Source organism: Danio aesculapii, chromosome 17, assembly GCF_903798145.1.
Source record: "Danio aesculapii chromosome 17, fDanAes4.1, whole genome shotgun sequence".
NCBI lineage: Eukaryota > Metazoa > Chordata > Actinopteri > Cypriniformes > Danionidae > Danio > Danio aesculapii.
The window spans coordinates 7,782,190-7,800,344 of NC_079451.1; the positions used below are offsets into that span (position 1 = coordinate 7,782,190).

Below are 18,155 nucleotides of genomic sequence, written 5' to 3' on the forward strand. Positions count from 1 at the left end.
TGTGTGAAAAACTTGTGGCATATTTCCCAAGAAGACTCATGGCTGTATTAGATCAAAGGGTGCTTCTACTAAAAACTGAGCAAAGGGTCAGAACTTAGGACAATGTGATTAGTTTAATTGATAAATTAGTTAAATTGCATTAAAGTAAGATAACTTTATACAACAAGATAAAGTTCCATCATATACACTACCTGACAAAAGTCTTGTCGCCTATCCAAGTTTTAGGAGCAATAAATAATAACTTGACTTTCAGTAGATCATTTGGTATCAGAGGTGGCTTATATGAAAGGCAAATGATCAACTAGACATCAGGTTATTATTAGTTGCTCTTACAACTGGAGTTGACAGCAAGACTTTTGTCAGGTAGTGCAAGATTTGAGAGAAACTTTATTTTGAAAAAAGTACATACTAGGATCTCCAATATGAACAGGTCCTCCATGCGCCAGTGGAATGGCATGTGTGCATTGAGCAGTAGCATCCAGCTTGTCTTCTGGTACTGGTCTCATGGTCACCACCATCGGACAATAAAACTGACCTGCTTTATTACAAGGCACTGAGGTCTGCAAAAATAAAAAAAATAAATAACACTTTCTTATAGTTATTTTATTAAGATTTTAAAGAAGAAAAAAATCTGATGCAAGTAACATCAAGTATTTTGCTGTAGGCTCACACTGCATGTGGATCTAATCCAGGCCTGCGGCGTGGACTGACCTTGTACATGCTGACGTTTCTGCCCTGCTCCACATTTCTCACCGGAACCCCAGCGGCTGTCAAGGCTGATTCAAAGCCAAAACTACAGCCGAGGTAGAACGTGACCATGTGCTCCAGTTCAGGGGTGAAGGAGGACAAACTAGAAACCTTCTTTATCAGCCTGCCATTCTCAAACACACAGTACTCTGGACAGTCCTCCCTGAGTCAAAGACAGGACAATAACGAAAGTTTCAGGGCAAGGGTTCAGCTGTACATATTTTAGTGATGTATCTAAAATCACATGCTGTATAGTAGAGCTGCACGATACTGGAAAAATATGCGATATTGCTGTATTAGCATATTTCTTAAACATTGTTATTTTTATATTATGCTATGTATTATGTTTATGTTATTTTTAGACTAAAAAGCAGCTTTAAGGTGAAAACATTTAGGGCTCTATTTTAACAATCTAGGCGCAAAGTCTAAAGCGCACAGCACAACAGCATTAAGGGTCTGACGGAAAAATACACTTTGCGGCCTGACACATGGTCTAACAGGGTTGAGCTAATTCTCTTTATGAGTTATGGGTGTGTTTTGAGCATAACATGCATTAAACCAATCAGAGTCTCATGTCTCATTCCCTTTAAGAGTCATTTGCATTGCGCCATGGCACATTTGCGATTTACATGGCAGATTTTGTAAGTGGAAAAACTGAACGCTTCACAATCGAGAAAACAGTTAAACAGACAATCTGCAGTATCATCTGCAGCTAACATCCATTAGCCTACATATTTAATTTAATTTATGTATTTAATTAATTTAATTTTTGTTTCAAAACTATTTCTAAATTCAGTTCTAATTTCCATCAAAAGAATAAATGAACAATAATAAGTGTGGTCAAAAAACTGAGTTATATCCAAACACACGTCCTATTCTTATGCCCCATATGATGATGCATACGTCTCCAAAACCCGACAGATGGACAAATCTAAAAAGGTTTTTATTAAAACAAATATAAATATAATAAATAATACTGCTAATAATAATATTATACAAATGCAAATTGTCATGAATAAACTGAAAAAAGCCCCCAGACACGAAGAAGGCTTGGAGGTAGTGTTTTTTTTATATGTAGTAAATGATAATCTTTGTAACATTTTAATCCTTTCCTTTTATTCATATCTGAAGATATTTGCTTCTTGCTGTACATGCTGTGTGTAATTAAGCATTTGGACCTGCATAGGCACATAACTAACAAGCTCTGCGCATGACTTTAGACCAGCTTTTACTTGGTCAATGATGCGGTCTATTTCAGTTTCTCAAAATCGAAACGTGCCAACAATTAACACACCTCCTTTTTAAACAATGTGGCACAAAATGTGAAAATTAGGGTTGTGCTAACCCTTAGTCTTTAAAACACAGTGAATGAGTCAAAACAGCAGATATTCTGACTCTGATTAGCTGTTATCTTTATCTCTGGGTTCACCTTTGGGCCATATAGCCAATAGCAGAGCAGCAACTACTGGGAATGTGGGCATAAAGATAGTAAGGCGAGGGGATCTGATTGGTCAAATTTAGATAAATGCACAAAATTAATGTAATTAAGTAACTTTTCTCAAATATGTATTTTGCATATACTTTTATTGCGATAACGGTAATTTTGCGATATGTTGTGCATCCATTCTGTATAGTAGTTGTTACATTTGTTTACATACTTTTTCGGACATTAAATAAAGATGGCTCAAGCTTCAGCTTCCCAAAACGCCTTTTGCACATGCTTAAAAGGTGAATTTTTAACTTGGAAAAAGTCTTAGAAAAATTACAGTAATCTGCAGTTTTATTCTGAGACCAATCAGCTGTGAGAATTGACATATTAAACAAATGAATGATGCCTATTTTAGGATTGGCTTTCATTGCAGTCCAAATTCAAAAAAGTATTTAGTTCATTTTTTTCTACCCGGCCTCTCCGACAACGACTACTCGACTAACACACAGACTGCCTGATGGTTAAACCTAAGCTCCTCAGCTAATGGTTTACGTCTGTAATATTTGTATTATTTGCTAATTAAAATAACTCCTTATGTGGATTTTTTAAAAACTCTGAGGCTGCTACTGTCCTCCAAAGGTCATATTTTTGGCTTTGTCTGCATGTGAGATAGCCTTCATGCCTGAAATGAAATAAGCTATTTTCCACCAAGGCAACTCAGGGTGCTGAAATATAATTGGGTAAACATAATATGTTTCTTTAATGCTTTTGAACAGTCAAATACTTACAGCACATTTAAAACCATTCCTCTTGCATCTCTGAAATTTAGGGAACTGTTTGGAATATTGCGTTTTCCATCTAAATCTATTGAACATTTATGTACTTGAGCCATGAGTACAGGGTTTTCACTGTAACCATTGACTTTTAGCTTTTTACTACTATGGATATCCACGGTTACATGTTTCCAACATTCTTCAAAGTATCCTCTTTCATTTAAAAAAAGAACAAAAACTCAAACAGGTTTGGAACAAGTGGATGGCAGAATATTAATTTTGGGTGAACAATTTCTTTAATTCTATTAATTCATTTGCATCAGTGGTGTAAAGTAACAAATTACAGACACTCAAATTACTGTAATTAAGTAGTTTTTCTCAGAAATTGCAATTTACTAAGTAGTTTTTAAAAATGTGCACTTTTACTTTCCCTTGAGTACATTAAGTGCAGTATCTTTTACTCCACTACTGTCCTTCAACCTGCAGTCACTATTTTATTATTTCCTGTCTATGGGGATAAGGAAATTCAGTCCTGTGATTCCTGTCCAATCAAAATCGCACATAGAGTGTAAATCGCATTATACTGAACTACATTAAGACATGCAGCAAACTGTTTGGAAGCATTAAAAGTGTCCAAGAAGATTCTTTACACGCAATGACCAAGGGCAGGCCCGTAGCCAGTCTGGTAAAAGGGGTGGACACACCTTGGTGCTGGACCTTTTTGCAGTTATTCACCTCATTTTCTATTTAATTATGAGATTTAAATACTGAATTTAGGTGACTTTTAAGCACTATTTTTAGCTGAATTAGCTTGTCGGATGGTCATCATGACCAAAAAGGTTTCCTAAATATTAAGAATAAGGAAATCTGACAAATATTTATTTTTAAAATACAAATTTATTGCATAATATATCGTTAGAAAAACAACTAATTTAACAACTGTAGCCTATTGTAATTTATTAGTCAAATAACAAACTGGCCAGCACATTCAACTTTCCTCAGTCAGAATTTGGCCATTTGAATAATAAAAAAATAATATAATAAAACTACTACTACTACTACTACTACTAATAATAATAATAATAATAATAATAATAACAACAATAATTTAGAGCTTCACAATTTTTTAGGCTCACTTGTACACAAAGTACATATGAAAATTCATGGATAACAATAAATAGCCAAAATATTCCTCAAATTGATTTTAATATGGGCTGCTTTTGGTGCTTCACACCTTTTTTATTGGTCAAGTTCTTTCAACAATAAGGTGCAATATTTATAGAATAAAAGTTACTTGTCAAATGTTTTCTCCATTTAAAAACAATACAGTAGCGAAAAACGACTTCGCTTACGTCAGAGGTTTTTTTGCACAGCTGGATCTTGGACTCTTGAAAAATAATTGTCTGCATTGGCCAAAACTGATTAACTTAAGTCACACCAGGATTCCGCTTGGTCTTAAAGCCTTTTTGGCTGGGTTATTTTTAGAATTTATGATGGCAAAGCAGTCAAACTTGGACAAATGAGCTCATGAATGGGACAAATTCTGGAACATTGTCAGTGAGGGGTGGGTCTTCCGAACTACCCGAACCTCCCCTGGCTACAGGCCTTAAGAGACTGTTTAGACTGCATGTCACTGATGAGATGACGACGGATGCTTACTGTTTGATGACCAAAATGGCCTTAAACAATAACTAAATGCACTACAGAATGTTATGTTTACACATACACGCACAAATTACATGTAAACACATCAACTTGTCCCAGTGTAATGCTCACTACTCTTGAGTACTTTTGAATGGGCTATTTTTACTCATACTTTGAGTCATATTTACAACAAATACTTTAACTACTTACAATACATTTTCGGGCAAGTAATGGTACTTTAACTTGAGTATGATTTTTCAGTACTCTTTTTTTGACCTGCATTAATACAGTCAGATCTTTGTTTCCAGTTTCCTTCTCTAACATTTATATTTATAATTACAATCTCTTATCCTTTAACGTACAAGGAAACTGCACCAAATCTCTTATGAGAAATGAATAAACATGAATGACACTTACAGTGCATGGTTTCAGGCACATGCTCAGCAGAGTTAATCATAAACTCAAGTTGACAGATAATATTTATACCTTGTGTTTTTTGTGTAAATGTACATTTGACCAGTACTGTAGTAAATAAAAACTCACTTACTAGATCATTAAACATATGTTGTATTAAAAGTCTGTTTAAAACATTTTTTAGAACGTACAACTATTCAAACAACCTGTGAATTTACTGTGAAAGTCTCTTTGTGTAACTATTAAATAACAGGATGATACACTCTGCTGTAAAATAAGTTTAATCTTTTACACCCAACTGTGACTAAGCATATTTAGTACTATGTTGAGGAAAATAAATAACTAGATTAAAAGCAAAGCGTGAAAGTGTACACTCAAAAGTGAAGGCTAGTTAGTAGTAGTGTCATAAAAGATAACGCAAAATGATATGTTATGTCAGAGCACAAAATTAATATCTAATGATTTACAATGTGACTGTGGTGCTCATAAGGATAAATGTTCTGAAATTGAGCTTATACATCAAATAGATTGAAATAAAATAAAAACTATAGGTGGGTATAGATAAAAAAAATTTTAAATCTAGATTGATCTAGTTTATCTCGGAATTAATCTACATTAATTTAGATTAAAATGGCTCATTTGAATTCTGCCGAAGGCATTCAGAATTTGTGTGCTACCCAAATAATAAGTCTTTGATAATGGGTTTCTCAAGCCAGGTGGTGCATTGGACCAGGGGTTCATCTCCTGTTTACAAAATGCATCACAAACTGCTTGAGAAACTGTTCTACTATGATAAATAAATTATGTTCAATAAGATGTACTTGTTTACTAACAGTTTATTCAGTTGAACATGAATTTTAAACTGTTGGCCTACATAAGCTCTAAACCGCAATTTTTGATTATCTTAAACAGAAATGGAATTAAGACATGTGGAGTATGCATATATTAGTGGCATTATTGAAGTAAACACCATGATCAAACTATTACCGTCATGTTGGACTTTGACATATTTTCGGACAAGATCTACACACGCAGCTGTCAGTAAAGGACCGCACACACAAACACACACATCGCGAAATGCAGAAGTTTTTTTTTTTTTCTTTCTATTTGGCGAGCGTTATTAAATTCCATAACACTCTCACCAGTCCTTACTCTTTATTTGCGTCTAATACTCCAGTTTGTCACGGCGGCATGACTGAAATGTTCATGAGTTAAAGTGAAACTGCCGAACTGCAGTTAAAGTCAGGCATCCTGCTGATTTGATTAAGAGGAGCACTTTTTTGTCAGACGGCTCAATGGTCAGGTATACATCCGCGCTAAAATATCAAGATGAAAGTCACCATAGCTTGCATTGAACAGACCCAGCTCCCAAAACAACTTTGAGAATAGATTAACGGCGATATTTTTAATCGCGCGATAAGACTCTTGCGTTAACGCCGATAACGGCCCACCACTAATAAAAACTTGACATCTCTGACACTTTTCCCAGATCAGTTTGCACATTTGCTCCAGGCACTTACTTACGATCACTCCATATTTAAAAAAAAAAAAAAACTATGTGAATTTCTGAGTGTCCTTCATACAGGTGAGTGGGCTTGACAAACCACCCGTAAAAAACACTCTTCTCTCTAAATGCACTGGACACTTCACTTAAACTCCATCTCACAAGGACTAAAAAGGAAATAAATGTTTACTTGTGAATTGATGTTGCATCACTAGTTTTATTCAACATTAAATACCTTTAGGTTAGGTTAGGTTACTTTATTTATAACCGAAGGTAGATTTGGTTTGCAGTCAAGAGTCCTCATCTCACAACAGTGCCACACAAAGAAACAACAACTGAACATTAAGACATAAACAAAAACACTTACAGTATAAAGTATAAATGAATAATCACTTCAAGTGTCCACTTTAAAACGATCTAAAATATACAGGTCACCGAAATACCTCTGCTTTTGTCTATGCCTTATTTAAATGTTTAATGGCTTCTGGTATGAAACTATTTTTGTATCGTTTCGTTCTACAGCTTAATACTAGAAACCTGCGACCAGAAGGAAGGAGCTGAAACTCTGAGTGTAGAGGATGAGCAGTGTCACTTAAAATTGAATTTGTGATTCTCTTTAGCTGCCTGGTGTACACAGCCTCTAGATTGGCTAGTGATCCCCGGTCAGATTACTGGACCACTTAACTATTTGATTTAGTGAGATTTTATTCTTGACAGAGAGATTCCCAAACCATGACACCAAAGCAAAGGATAAAAGCGGATTCAAGAAAAGCATGGTAAAATAAAATCCTCATGTGTATGTCAGTATGGAAATTATTTAACTTTCTCAAACAAAATAATCGCTGGTGCCCCTTTTTACACACTGCTGCACAATTCTCAAAGGAAAGTTTAGAGTCAATAATTGTCACAAGATATTTGTATGATTGCACACTTCCCACAATCTGATTTTTAATGGAAGTGCTCATCTGTGTGTGAGCAGCCTTCCTAAAATCAATGATCATATATTTTGTCTTTAAAATATTTACTTGAGATATGACTTCTCACACCATCTGACAAAGTCAGTTAGTGCTGGACCATGACTTGTTTTATTATCATAAAGTTGGCTGACAATGACAGTGTCATCTGCATACTTAATAATGGTTCTGATTTCCCACCTGCTCTGGCACATGTTTGTGTAAAGGATGTATAACAGAGGTGAAAGAACACATCCCTGTGGGGACCCGGTTGAGGATCATTCTTTTTCAGATAAGCATCCATTCACTCTAACACTTTGTGTTCGATTAGTTAGAAAGTTAAGGATCCAGCTCACCAGGTTATTACTAAGGTCAAACTGTTCCAGCAGTCTCCTATTAAAAATGTGAGGTTGAATTGTGTTAAAAGCAGAAGAAAAGTCGACAAACAGAAGTCTGGCATGGGAACCATTTTTTTTTCAAAATGTTTCAAAAGTAGGTTAAACAAAGTTACTGTGGCATCCTCTACTCTCCGGTGAGGCCTATAGGAAAACTGCATGGGATCAAGTGCATCCTCTGTTCTTCTCAGTATTTCAGACCTCACAAACTTTTCAAAAATTTTCAGCACAATTGATGTTAGGGCTTTGGGTCTGAATTCATTAAAATTTGGGGGGAGTTGGATTTGGGTACAGGGACTACCACAGCATCCCCTTCCAAACCTTAGGTACCTGTTGTTCTAGTAACGATCTATTAAAAATGTATTCAGAAATTGGACTTAAATCTCTTGCACAGATTTTAAGTGTGCGACCACAAATATTGTCTGGTCCACTGCTCTTGTTCACCCTTACTGAGAGGAAGGCCTTATGCACATCTGTTTGTTGTATGATAAAATGCTGTCCACCTGTAAGTTTACTATTTAATTCCTCAATTTCCTCAAAATCGAAATGAGTAAAACGATTATAAAATTAAGAGCATTGGCTAACTCAAAATCAGTGCTGTAGCCCGCTAAATTAATCTGGTTGCAACTCTTTAGATTATGGAGGCCTGTTATGGTTTTTAAACTATCCCAGGCTGAACCAAGCTTATTTGTAGCCATCTTGTTTTCTAATTCAGTTTTCTAATTTTGTTTAGCTAGGAGAATTTCTCTTCTAAGCTCTTTATTTGCCAAATACAAATCAGAATCGGCTCCTTGTTTAAAAAAATATTTGCACAATATCTTGCACAATATTGTCCTATCCTTTGTAAAAGTACTTGTATACACTACCTGACAAAAGTCTTGTCGCCTATCCAAGTTTTAGGAACAAAATTTTAGGAAACAAATTTTAACTTGACTTCTAGTTGATCATTTGGTATCAGTAGTGGCTTAAATAAAAGGCAAAGGCCTCTAGGTTATGCTTTTATTACCAAAATAAAATATGATCATGGCTTGATTTTTAATGATTTAATTAGGACAGTAAGGTCTGACTTTGCTGAGACAAAAGTCGTCACTTAACAGAAATTATGTACAGTGTAGAATATTAAGTCATGGTGCAGTGGAAAAAGATTTAATATTGTGTATGACTCCCATGAGCTTGGAGGACTGCATCCATACATCTCTGCAATCACTCAAATAACTTAACTTAATAAAGTCATCTGGAATAGCAAAGAAAGCGTTCCTGCAGGACTCCCAGAGTTCATAGAGATTCTTTGGATTCATCTTCAATGCCTCCTCCATCTTACCCCAGACATGCTCAATAATGTTCATGTCTGGTGACTGGGCTGGCTAACCCTGGAGCACCTTGACTTTCTTTGCTTTCAGGAACTTTGATGTGCATGATCAACTACAAGTTATTATTTGTTGCTCTTAAAACTGGGATCAACGACAAGACTTTTGTTAGATAGTGTATGTCTTATGTTTTGTGCTTAGTTAGATTACCACTCAGATACGTGTTGTCCAGTGTTGTTTTCATTAAAGTTTATTTATGTAACACTGTATGTCCACACATGTAGCAGAATAACAATAAAGTTCCAGTTGACTTGACTTTTCATTTTAGTTGTGTGGTGAATGAAGAGACTGTTGTGAATATACCTGATGTCAGATGCCGTGGCGAGAGGGCCTGCACTCCATTCTCCACATTTGCTCCTGTACAGCAGCGGGAGAGGGCTACTGTTAGCTTGACAAAACGCCTCAAAGTCATCTGCAAGGTCCTTGTGCAAGATCACCACATTAGCCTGCTGAAATCCTGTCAGTGAAACAGTTTTTTCTGTGAGATTCTACAATAGTTTCCATGCTTACAGACTTTGTTAAATCCAATCTTTAAATATCTTCTGCAGTACTATTTGGTACATTAAAAAAAACCCTGAATAGCAACAATTGAAAAGTTGAACAGCTACACAGCTCTTCAAAAAAATAAGTGGAAAAATAAATCACATAAGGTCCAACTGCAACGATGAACACTTTCAGCTTTTAGTTTACACTATAAATTCTTATGTGAATCTTAAATTTATGAAGGCCCATTTCCATCAGAGGAAAAAAGTAATTGATATTAAATTTTTTTATGTCTATTTTTTCCAATTCTGATTTTTAATTCTCTGAATTCTTTAAATTGTATAAGATTTTCCACAGAATTATTCATACATTTAGATTTCCACCTAATATCCGAAATTACATTTACATGTGCTAAAAATGAAACACATTTTTAAAGAAATATATACATATAGCCACAAAAAGGTAAGAATTAGACACAAAACTTGATTCTGAGCTGTAATAGTTTATTAATTCTTCAATTAAATGCAAAACTGACAGAAAATGATGGAGCATTAACTAAGCAATGGATTATTCAGTCAAAAAATGGTTCTAAACATTTAAAAACAGTGTGTAACAGACAAGTATTTAAATGTATATGAATGTGAACATATTCACTGACAGTCAAGATAATTTGAAGCACCCAGATGAGCCTGCATTATTAGTTTCAGGACTTGTTATCTGGGATTATTACATGGCTATCTAGAACACTTGATTCTGATTGGTCAGAAACAGCATTCCAAGGTATGTTATTCTGAGATGACAACAACTAAAACTACAAACGCGGGTACTTCAAATCATCTTGACTGTCAGTGAATATGTTCACGATCACATATACAGTATGCCTGTCTATCTGTCTGTCTCTGCTGCCGCCACCATCTTGTGACTGACTAATATGTACAGTAGGTTACTGTATGATCCATTCAGGCGTTTTCGTTTCTGTTTTTCGACTTAATCCCTTTATTAATCTACACAGCCCTTCAAGCTGCAACCAATCACTGGGAAACACCCATACATTCTCATTCACACACATACACTACGGACAATTTAGCTTACCTAATTCACCTGTACCGCATGTCTTTGGACTTGAGGGGCAAACCGGAGCACCCGGAGGAAACTCACTCAAACGCTGGGAGAACATGCAAACTCCACACAGAAATGCCAACTGACGCAGCCGAGGCTCGAACCAGCGACCTTCTTGCTGTGAGGCAATAGCGCTACACACTGCAACACCGCGTCGCCACTTTTGCTTTAATTAAAGAATTAATAAACTATTACGGTTTGGAATCATGTTTTGTGTCAAATTTTTAAGTTTTGTGGCCAAGTAATAAGCGGGATAAAGTACTTACAGGTGGTTGTTTTTTTTAATAAAACCCTTCAGTTTTTTACAACAGGCCTGACAAAAATGTGTATGCTGATAGACATTCCGGGCTTTATTCTGTTATAACATCAGCCTGGATGTACTTTACCCCTTACATACCATACCTTGGAATGTCATGACTGACCAATCAGAGTCAAGTATTCCAGACAACCATGTAGTAACAATGTATATTTTCTATTAAGTTACCTGATCATCCCTATAATTAAGAACATAATTGATCAAATATTGATCAATTACAAATCGCGCGTACAGAGAAATCACACCAGAGTTCAAAATTAATCCAATTTAAGTTCTTACCAATTTCTGTTAACCCTCTACCGCATGGTGTTGCCATATGGCAGCATGATATTTATGTTCATTTCCCTGCCACGGTTACCTTAAGACCAACATTGAATTTTTTTGGTTGGAAAAAGAAGACCTTAGTGTAGCCAGTGATGTGCTTTGGCTAAATCACATGACCTGCAGTGTTTTTCTGTAGAGTGATTTCTGACAGACTGGCGTTTGTTTTGAGTATTTGCTGAATTCAAATGTAAACGTCAATAAAACAAAGAATCAAATTATGTCAGATCTGAAACATCACCTCCAGTAAGTTATGATGACATATTCACAACTCAATTTTTCTTTTATCAAATTTGTTTTTTGTAAATCAATCAAATGTGTGTGTTGCCAAATGGCAACACTGTACAATAGTGCAATATCACAATGGGTTAGCTAGCTAGCAATGCCAGCTGTGAACTTTTAAGTTGTAACAATAACAATATGAAGGCTAGTAACAATGTTGATAAGTCATATGTTCATGGAATTTGCATTATGGATCAAATCTAGATTTAATGGCAATACTACTTTTGAATAGATATGAATACAGAGAACAGTGTATTAGCGAGCACCACCATGTTCTATGGTAAGTGAAACAAGAAAAGGACAGAACTGGCTCTTCCTGCAGATGAAAGTGAGGATGAGATTGGTTTTAGTGACCATGAGAATGATGCAGATTGGTCATTTGATAAGAGCAGTGATGAAGACAGTTCAAGTAAGTTAGCTCTGAGGCATATAAGACAGGCGTGGTATATAGTATAATATATAAACATTGTTACATTATTCTGATGCCTCTGTATATATTAGACTTGTTATTTATTTGTTATAATATTTACTGGAGAAAATATTTATATTTACTGTATGTTGTATTCATGATAACACAATTTAATGTTTGTTTTTAACAATATTCAGCAAAAAAGAATGAAATAAATACAAGCTGTTGGAATATGAGTTGTTAGAAAGTATGTATAAGGTGTCGTTTATAAGTTCTGTGTTAAAGCTTATAATACTGCAACACCAATTAAATCAAAACCAACAACACAATTATTAATTATAAGGAAAGTTCTAAATTTGAAATTTCTAAGTTGGATCCACTGTTGGACGTTGTTGCCATATGGTACCTTAAAAAACTGAAATTTTTCCAAAAGCACTTCAAGTTAAGCCATTCTTAAAGAAAAAAAAAATCAATTTCTTTATAGATCTATCATAATGCGTGCAGTAGAGGGTTAATAACCAAAAATTAGGTGTGATATATTTATGGTAGGACATTACAAAATATCCTTGAACATGAACTTGAATTAATTTTCTAGTGATTATTGGCATAAAACAAAAATCAGTCACTTTGATTCTATATAATGTATTATTGGCTATTTCTAAACATGCAATATAAGACCCCAGATTCCCAAACGATCAATCATAATCATTGCACTTGACTAGAAATGTGAGTAAATAAATGATTCATTCATTATAACTCACATATACATGTTTGTTTTTTTTGCCCGTCTGTTATGTGCTTGGCTAACACAATTGATAAAGCCACAACACAGACACAAAAACTAAGGTGTACCAAACACGCCATGACATTTAATCATAGTTTGACCCTTCATACCTGCTGCGATACCGGAGGTGTTCTTAATATCCTGACTCTGTTTCCGTATAATACTCCGCAGAGCAGACGGAGATAAACCCTCTGACTGCCACATGATAATTCCTATATGCTTTTTGACAGCCAGACGTTTTAAAGTCCAGCTGGTTAATGGTTTTAAGCTGCTGTAAACCCACAGTTGTAAAAGTTAATGCATGATGGTGCAGTGTGTAATTAATACAAAACCGTCTGTAAATCATACCTGGTTTCTTTCTTGCTCGAGTGCTGTATGTCAGTCCTTTCGTTCCGACAGCACGCTGGAGAAAGTTTGTCACACGCGCACATTTCAATAGCACTGCAGGAAACGTGTAGACACAGGTTACTGGTATGCTAAAAAATATGATGTTTTTTTCTCATAAAAAAAAGCCATGTTTGAGAATCATTGATGAAAAGAGTTTTTAAACAAAGTAAACTGTGTCAAATAGCTTTAATTTATTCAGTTTTACCTTGATTTACAGAATACAAATGTAATTTACTGTAATAGTTTACTTTATATTATTAAATAAACTTTTCTGATAACAATAAAGCATCCATTCGGGTATCACAGTGCAGCAGAAAATACTAATTCATTGTCATTTTAAATTCACTAACCTTTAAAGCTGTATCCATTTATCAGCAAGTTTTTAATGATTTAAATTGTAATCAAATTTAATTTCTATTCTATAATATACTTTAAAAAGTATATGGCTGAATCAGCATTCCGTTTCTTTTAATTTAATAAATTTGTAATGAATGACAACAGATTACGATTTCACCCATATTTGAAAAGCTTTTATTTTCAGTTATTTTTAGAAAATTAAAAATAGAAACGTTACTTACATTTAATATACTTGCATAAATACTCTATATAAATATATGGAAATAAATAAATAAATATATAAATAAATATATATATATATATATATATATATATATATATATATATATATATATATATATATATATATATATATATATATATATATATATATATATATATATATATATATATGTGAGTGTGTATATATAGTTGAAGTCAGAATTATTAGCCCCCTAATTTTCTTTTTTAAATATTTCCCAAATGATGTTTAACAGAGCAAGGACATTTTCACAGTATGTCTGAAAATATTTTTTCTTCTGGAGAAAGTCTTATTTGTTTTATTTCAGCTAGAATAAAATCAGATTTTAAGTTTTTAAAAACCAATTTGAGGTTAAACTTAACCCTTTAAGCTATTTTTTTTCGACAGTCTACAGAACAAACCGTCGTTATACAATAACTTGTCTAATAACCCTAACCTGACTAGTTAACCTAGTTGACCTAGTTAAGCCTTTAAATGTCATTTTAAGCTGTATAGAAGTGTCTTGAAAAATATCTAGTCAAATATTATGTACTGTCATCATGGCAAAGATAAAATAAATCAGTTATTAGAGATGAGTTATTAAAACTATTATGTTTAGAAATGTGTTGAAAAAATGTGGACACCACATTGTTGGACACCAATTAAACTGACTAAATTTTTTGAATTTTGGGTGTCAAGTTAAGAACTTTTTACATTAAAAATGTTTTTAATATAAAAAATATTTGTGTTGCTATTAATGCAAAAATGTATAATAATGTGAATAAATCTAAATGTTTTTATCCAACAGATAAATAGACATGCTGTGCTATCTAGAATAAAATAAAATTGAGTTGAGTACTGAGGACATATACTATTTAAAGAAAACTGAATTTAAATTAATTGTGTGAAATCTGACTTTATAAGCATGTGTTATAACCATAGACAGAGGGTTATAACCTATTTTACAGTCTGTAACAGTACAACTTGCCCCGCAGGTGGGGTAAATGCATACATTTTTACTCCTGGCACTGGCAATACAGCACCGAGAGGTCAGCGATCATACAACCAGTGCTCATTTGTAGGAGAGGCTTGTGTGTTGTTGGTTTAAAATATGGTTTGTCTAACTCCATTACTTTTAGTTTATTTAGCCAAAACCAAAGTGTTATGTTGTGCCCTAGCTGCTCTCCTCTATTTAGGTCGGTAATGACGATCACGGAAGTTATATAGGAGTTCAGTCTAGAGCGTTTTTCAAGTCTAACTTGAAAGTCTTGCTTTGACTTGAAAAACGCAAAACTTAATCGTAATTATATTACGTAGATATGTAAAAACAAAACTTTATCGCATTGTTTTCACACACTTGAGTATTCTTAAGTCAATCCAGACTGTCATGTTTTCGTTTTTTTATTACACACGTCTAAAAATATATAAATTAATTATATTATACATTTAAATGTATTTTACTAGTTAAAGCAATGGTTTGACATATAGGCTATATTTTTATGTATTTTTTAAATTGTAAAGATTAACTTTTTACCTCTTTAGAGCGGGGCAAATTAATCCTAATGTAGGCTCAATATAAGCAGCTAACATAAACTGCGTAATAAATATAACGTTACAGATACAGTCTTTAATATAGGTCACGTTTGATGACATTGACATGGACTGCCCACATTTACGCCTTACGTCACCAGCGCCTTTGCTAAACTACACCTTGCATGTCCCTGGTAAGCGTTATTGCAAAACTACAGTAATAAAAGCTTATAACGGCAGTGAGCACCAACCATAAAAAGCTTTCCTGAGGCACTCGACACTTCCGGTATCGTCATTACCGAACAAACAAGCATCACGCGACCTGCAGACTCAAACACGAAAGAACAGCGGAGATTTAAACGAGGAAAAAAAGACTCACCCATTTCTCCACAGTCTCTGGAAGGGACTCAAAAGGTCAGCAGTGTTTCCATCTTGGAAGAAAACACAAAATGGCCAAAACTGCACTCTCCGTTTTTACACATGCGAGGGCGCCAAACACTCACTCGATGACCAAAAGCAAGACAGACGCCCAAGAAACATTTATGAACCGTATAATTTAATCGTTTTCTCCCATACAATACTCGTATGATTCATATATCGTCGTTTATATTCTTTTTTTTAGATTATTGCTTTACAGTAAAATGCATTGGTTGGATACATCCATTGCTTGCAAGACAATACATTCAAGTTACACACCAGCGTCTTATGCTGAAAAATCATTAAATCTGTAGACCTTGCGAAAGGTTTCTTATATGCCGATCCACTCACAGTGCAGCAGGTCACTCGTGAAGCAGTTGCGCGTGTCTGTTTGCGCATGTGTGTGTTTGTTCAACCAAGAGTCCGCATGAGTGGTTCTCATACTCTTGTGCATATCCATGCGTTGCTTTAAGAGTTTGCCCTCTGAAGAGGCTTACAGTGGACAGTGCATAAAGACTATTCATGTGAGAGTGCTGTACAACTGGCAACAAAGACATCCAGTCTGAAGCGACCAGATGAAATAATGAATCAAATCACCCCGGAGGTCCGAAGTTTACAAAATACAGTTAAAGTCAAAAAATACTCATCTCAGTTCAAATATTACATCAAGCATGGCACGGAGTATTCGCAACAAAGTCAGTATAAGGAGATTGTGCTAACAAATAGCTTGTAGAGTTATTAAATGCAGTAGATGAATGCACTGTCTATATTGCACTGGCAAAAGAGATGTCAAAACAATCAGGAGGGATATGGCAAGCCGTCTTTACATTTACTCTATAAACAATAGGTCTCAAACTGGATTCCTGGAGAGCTGCAGATATGCACAGTTTTACACCACCCTAATCAAACACAGGTAATCCAGCTAATCAAAGTGTTCAAGAGTACTACTAAGCAGGTGTGAGTTGGAGGTGGTTGGAGCTAAATCTGCAGAGCTGCGGCCCTCCAGGAATTGAGTTTGAGACCACTGCTATAAAACGTAGTATCTACTTTGATGCTATTTTGATATTTGTAAAGATGCTAGTTTTTTTTTTTATTAAAGGGGAAGTTCACCCAAAAATGAAAATTACCCCATCATTTACTCTCCACTATGTGGTTTTAAACCTTTATGAATTTCTTTTTTATGTTAAGCATAAAAGGAGATGTTTTGAAGCACTTCAATAATAGGCGAAAGACAACTAAAAACAAATTCAAAGTCATTGGGTCCCAGCAACCAACATTTAACAAAATATCTTCTTTTGGGTTCAACTAAAGAAAAAAAAAAAACAAGTGAACAATGAGTAAACAGTGTTCATTTTGGGTGAACTATCCCCTTAAGTCCTTATTCTGTAGCTATTAGTACCTTTAAAAAGCTACTATAACTTATTAGATGCTTGTACCTAATTAATATAGACTAGTAGTTATTTCATTAGTAATCCAAAGTTGGGTTTTTACCAGTGTCTAATGAATAACTACTACTACTACTACTACATATATATATATATATATATATATATATATATATATATATATATATATATATATATATATATATATATATATATATATATATATATATATATATATATGTGTGTGTCAAACAGGTACAAGTATCAATAATAAAAGTGTACTAGAATCATTTTAACATGTGTAAGTGCCTAATGTGTACATGCTAATATTTAATAAATAAGAACTAATATCTATTGATTAAATGCTATAGTAGCTAATAAATAAAAACTAGTATCTGTTATAAATATATTTTTTAAAAATGTACTCACGAATTAGTTGCTAATAAATAAATGAATAAATACTAATACGAAATAAACAAGATACTACTATATAAAATAGTACTAGCAACAAAATAGATGCTTTAGATTAGATGTCAGAGGAACACTCCACTTTTTTGGGAAATAGTCTTATTTTAAAACTCCCCTATGATTAAAGAGTTGATTTTTAGCATATTTGAAACTATTCAGCTGAGCATTTTTAGCTTAGCACATATCATTGAATTAGATTCGACCATTAGCATCTCGCTTAAAAAAAATGAAATAGTTTTGATAATTTTTCTATTTAAATCTGGACTCTAATGTAGTTGCATGTCTGCAGCAGGCACATTGTTGTTACACAGAATTTAAAAATAGTCCCCAGCCAGGTAACAGCTCTGTGTAATTTCATTGCGCTTGCTGCAGCCATGATACGACAGCAAATTTCCTTGATTATTACACCAAAATGAGAGTATAGTTCCTAGCCATTTCGACCTAGAAAATA

General features: G+C 34.2%; 1 protein-coding gene across 3 annotated transcripts in view; it reads right to left on the reverse strand.

Moving 5' to 3' along the window:
- Positions 1–16,882, reverse strand: part of dglucy (D-glutamate cyclase) — a 41,964-nt gene extending 25,082 nt beyond the window's left edge. Inside the window, exons 1-5 of one of the 3 annotated variants that reach the window (XM_056477291.1) lie at positions 15,814–16,882; positions 13,289–13,381; positions 9,530–9,683; positions 712–910; positions 410–560 (exon numbers count right to left, since the gene is read on the reverse strand). In XM_056477291.1, coding sequence (XP_056333266.1) covers positions 410–560; positions 712–910; positions 9,530–9,683; positions 13,289–13,381; positions 15,814–15,817 — 601 coding nt within the window. In that variant the 5' untranslated portion in view covers positions 15,818–16,882. Of the gene's footprint in view, positions 1–409; positions 561–711; positions 911–9,529; positions 9,684–13,050; positions 13,174–13,288; positions 13,382–15,813 lie in introns of those variants that run through there. The other 2 variants (XM_056477288.1, XM_056477289.1) reach the window with 2 other exon arrangements.
- Positions 16,883–18,155: the final 1,273 nt, after the last annotated feature.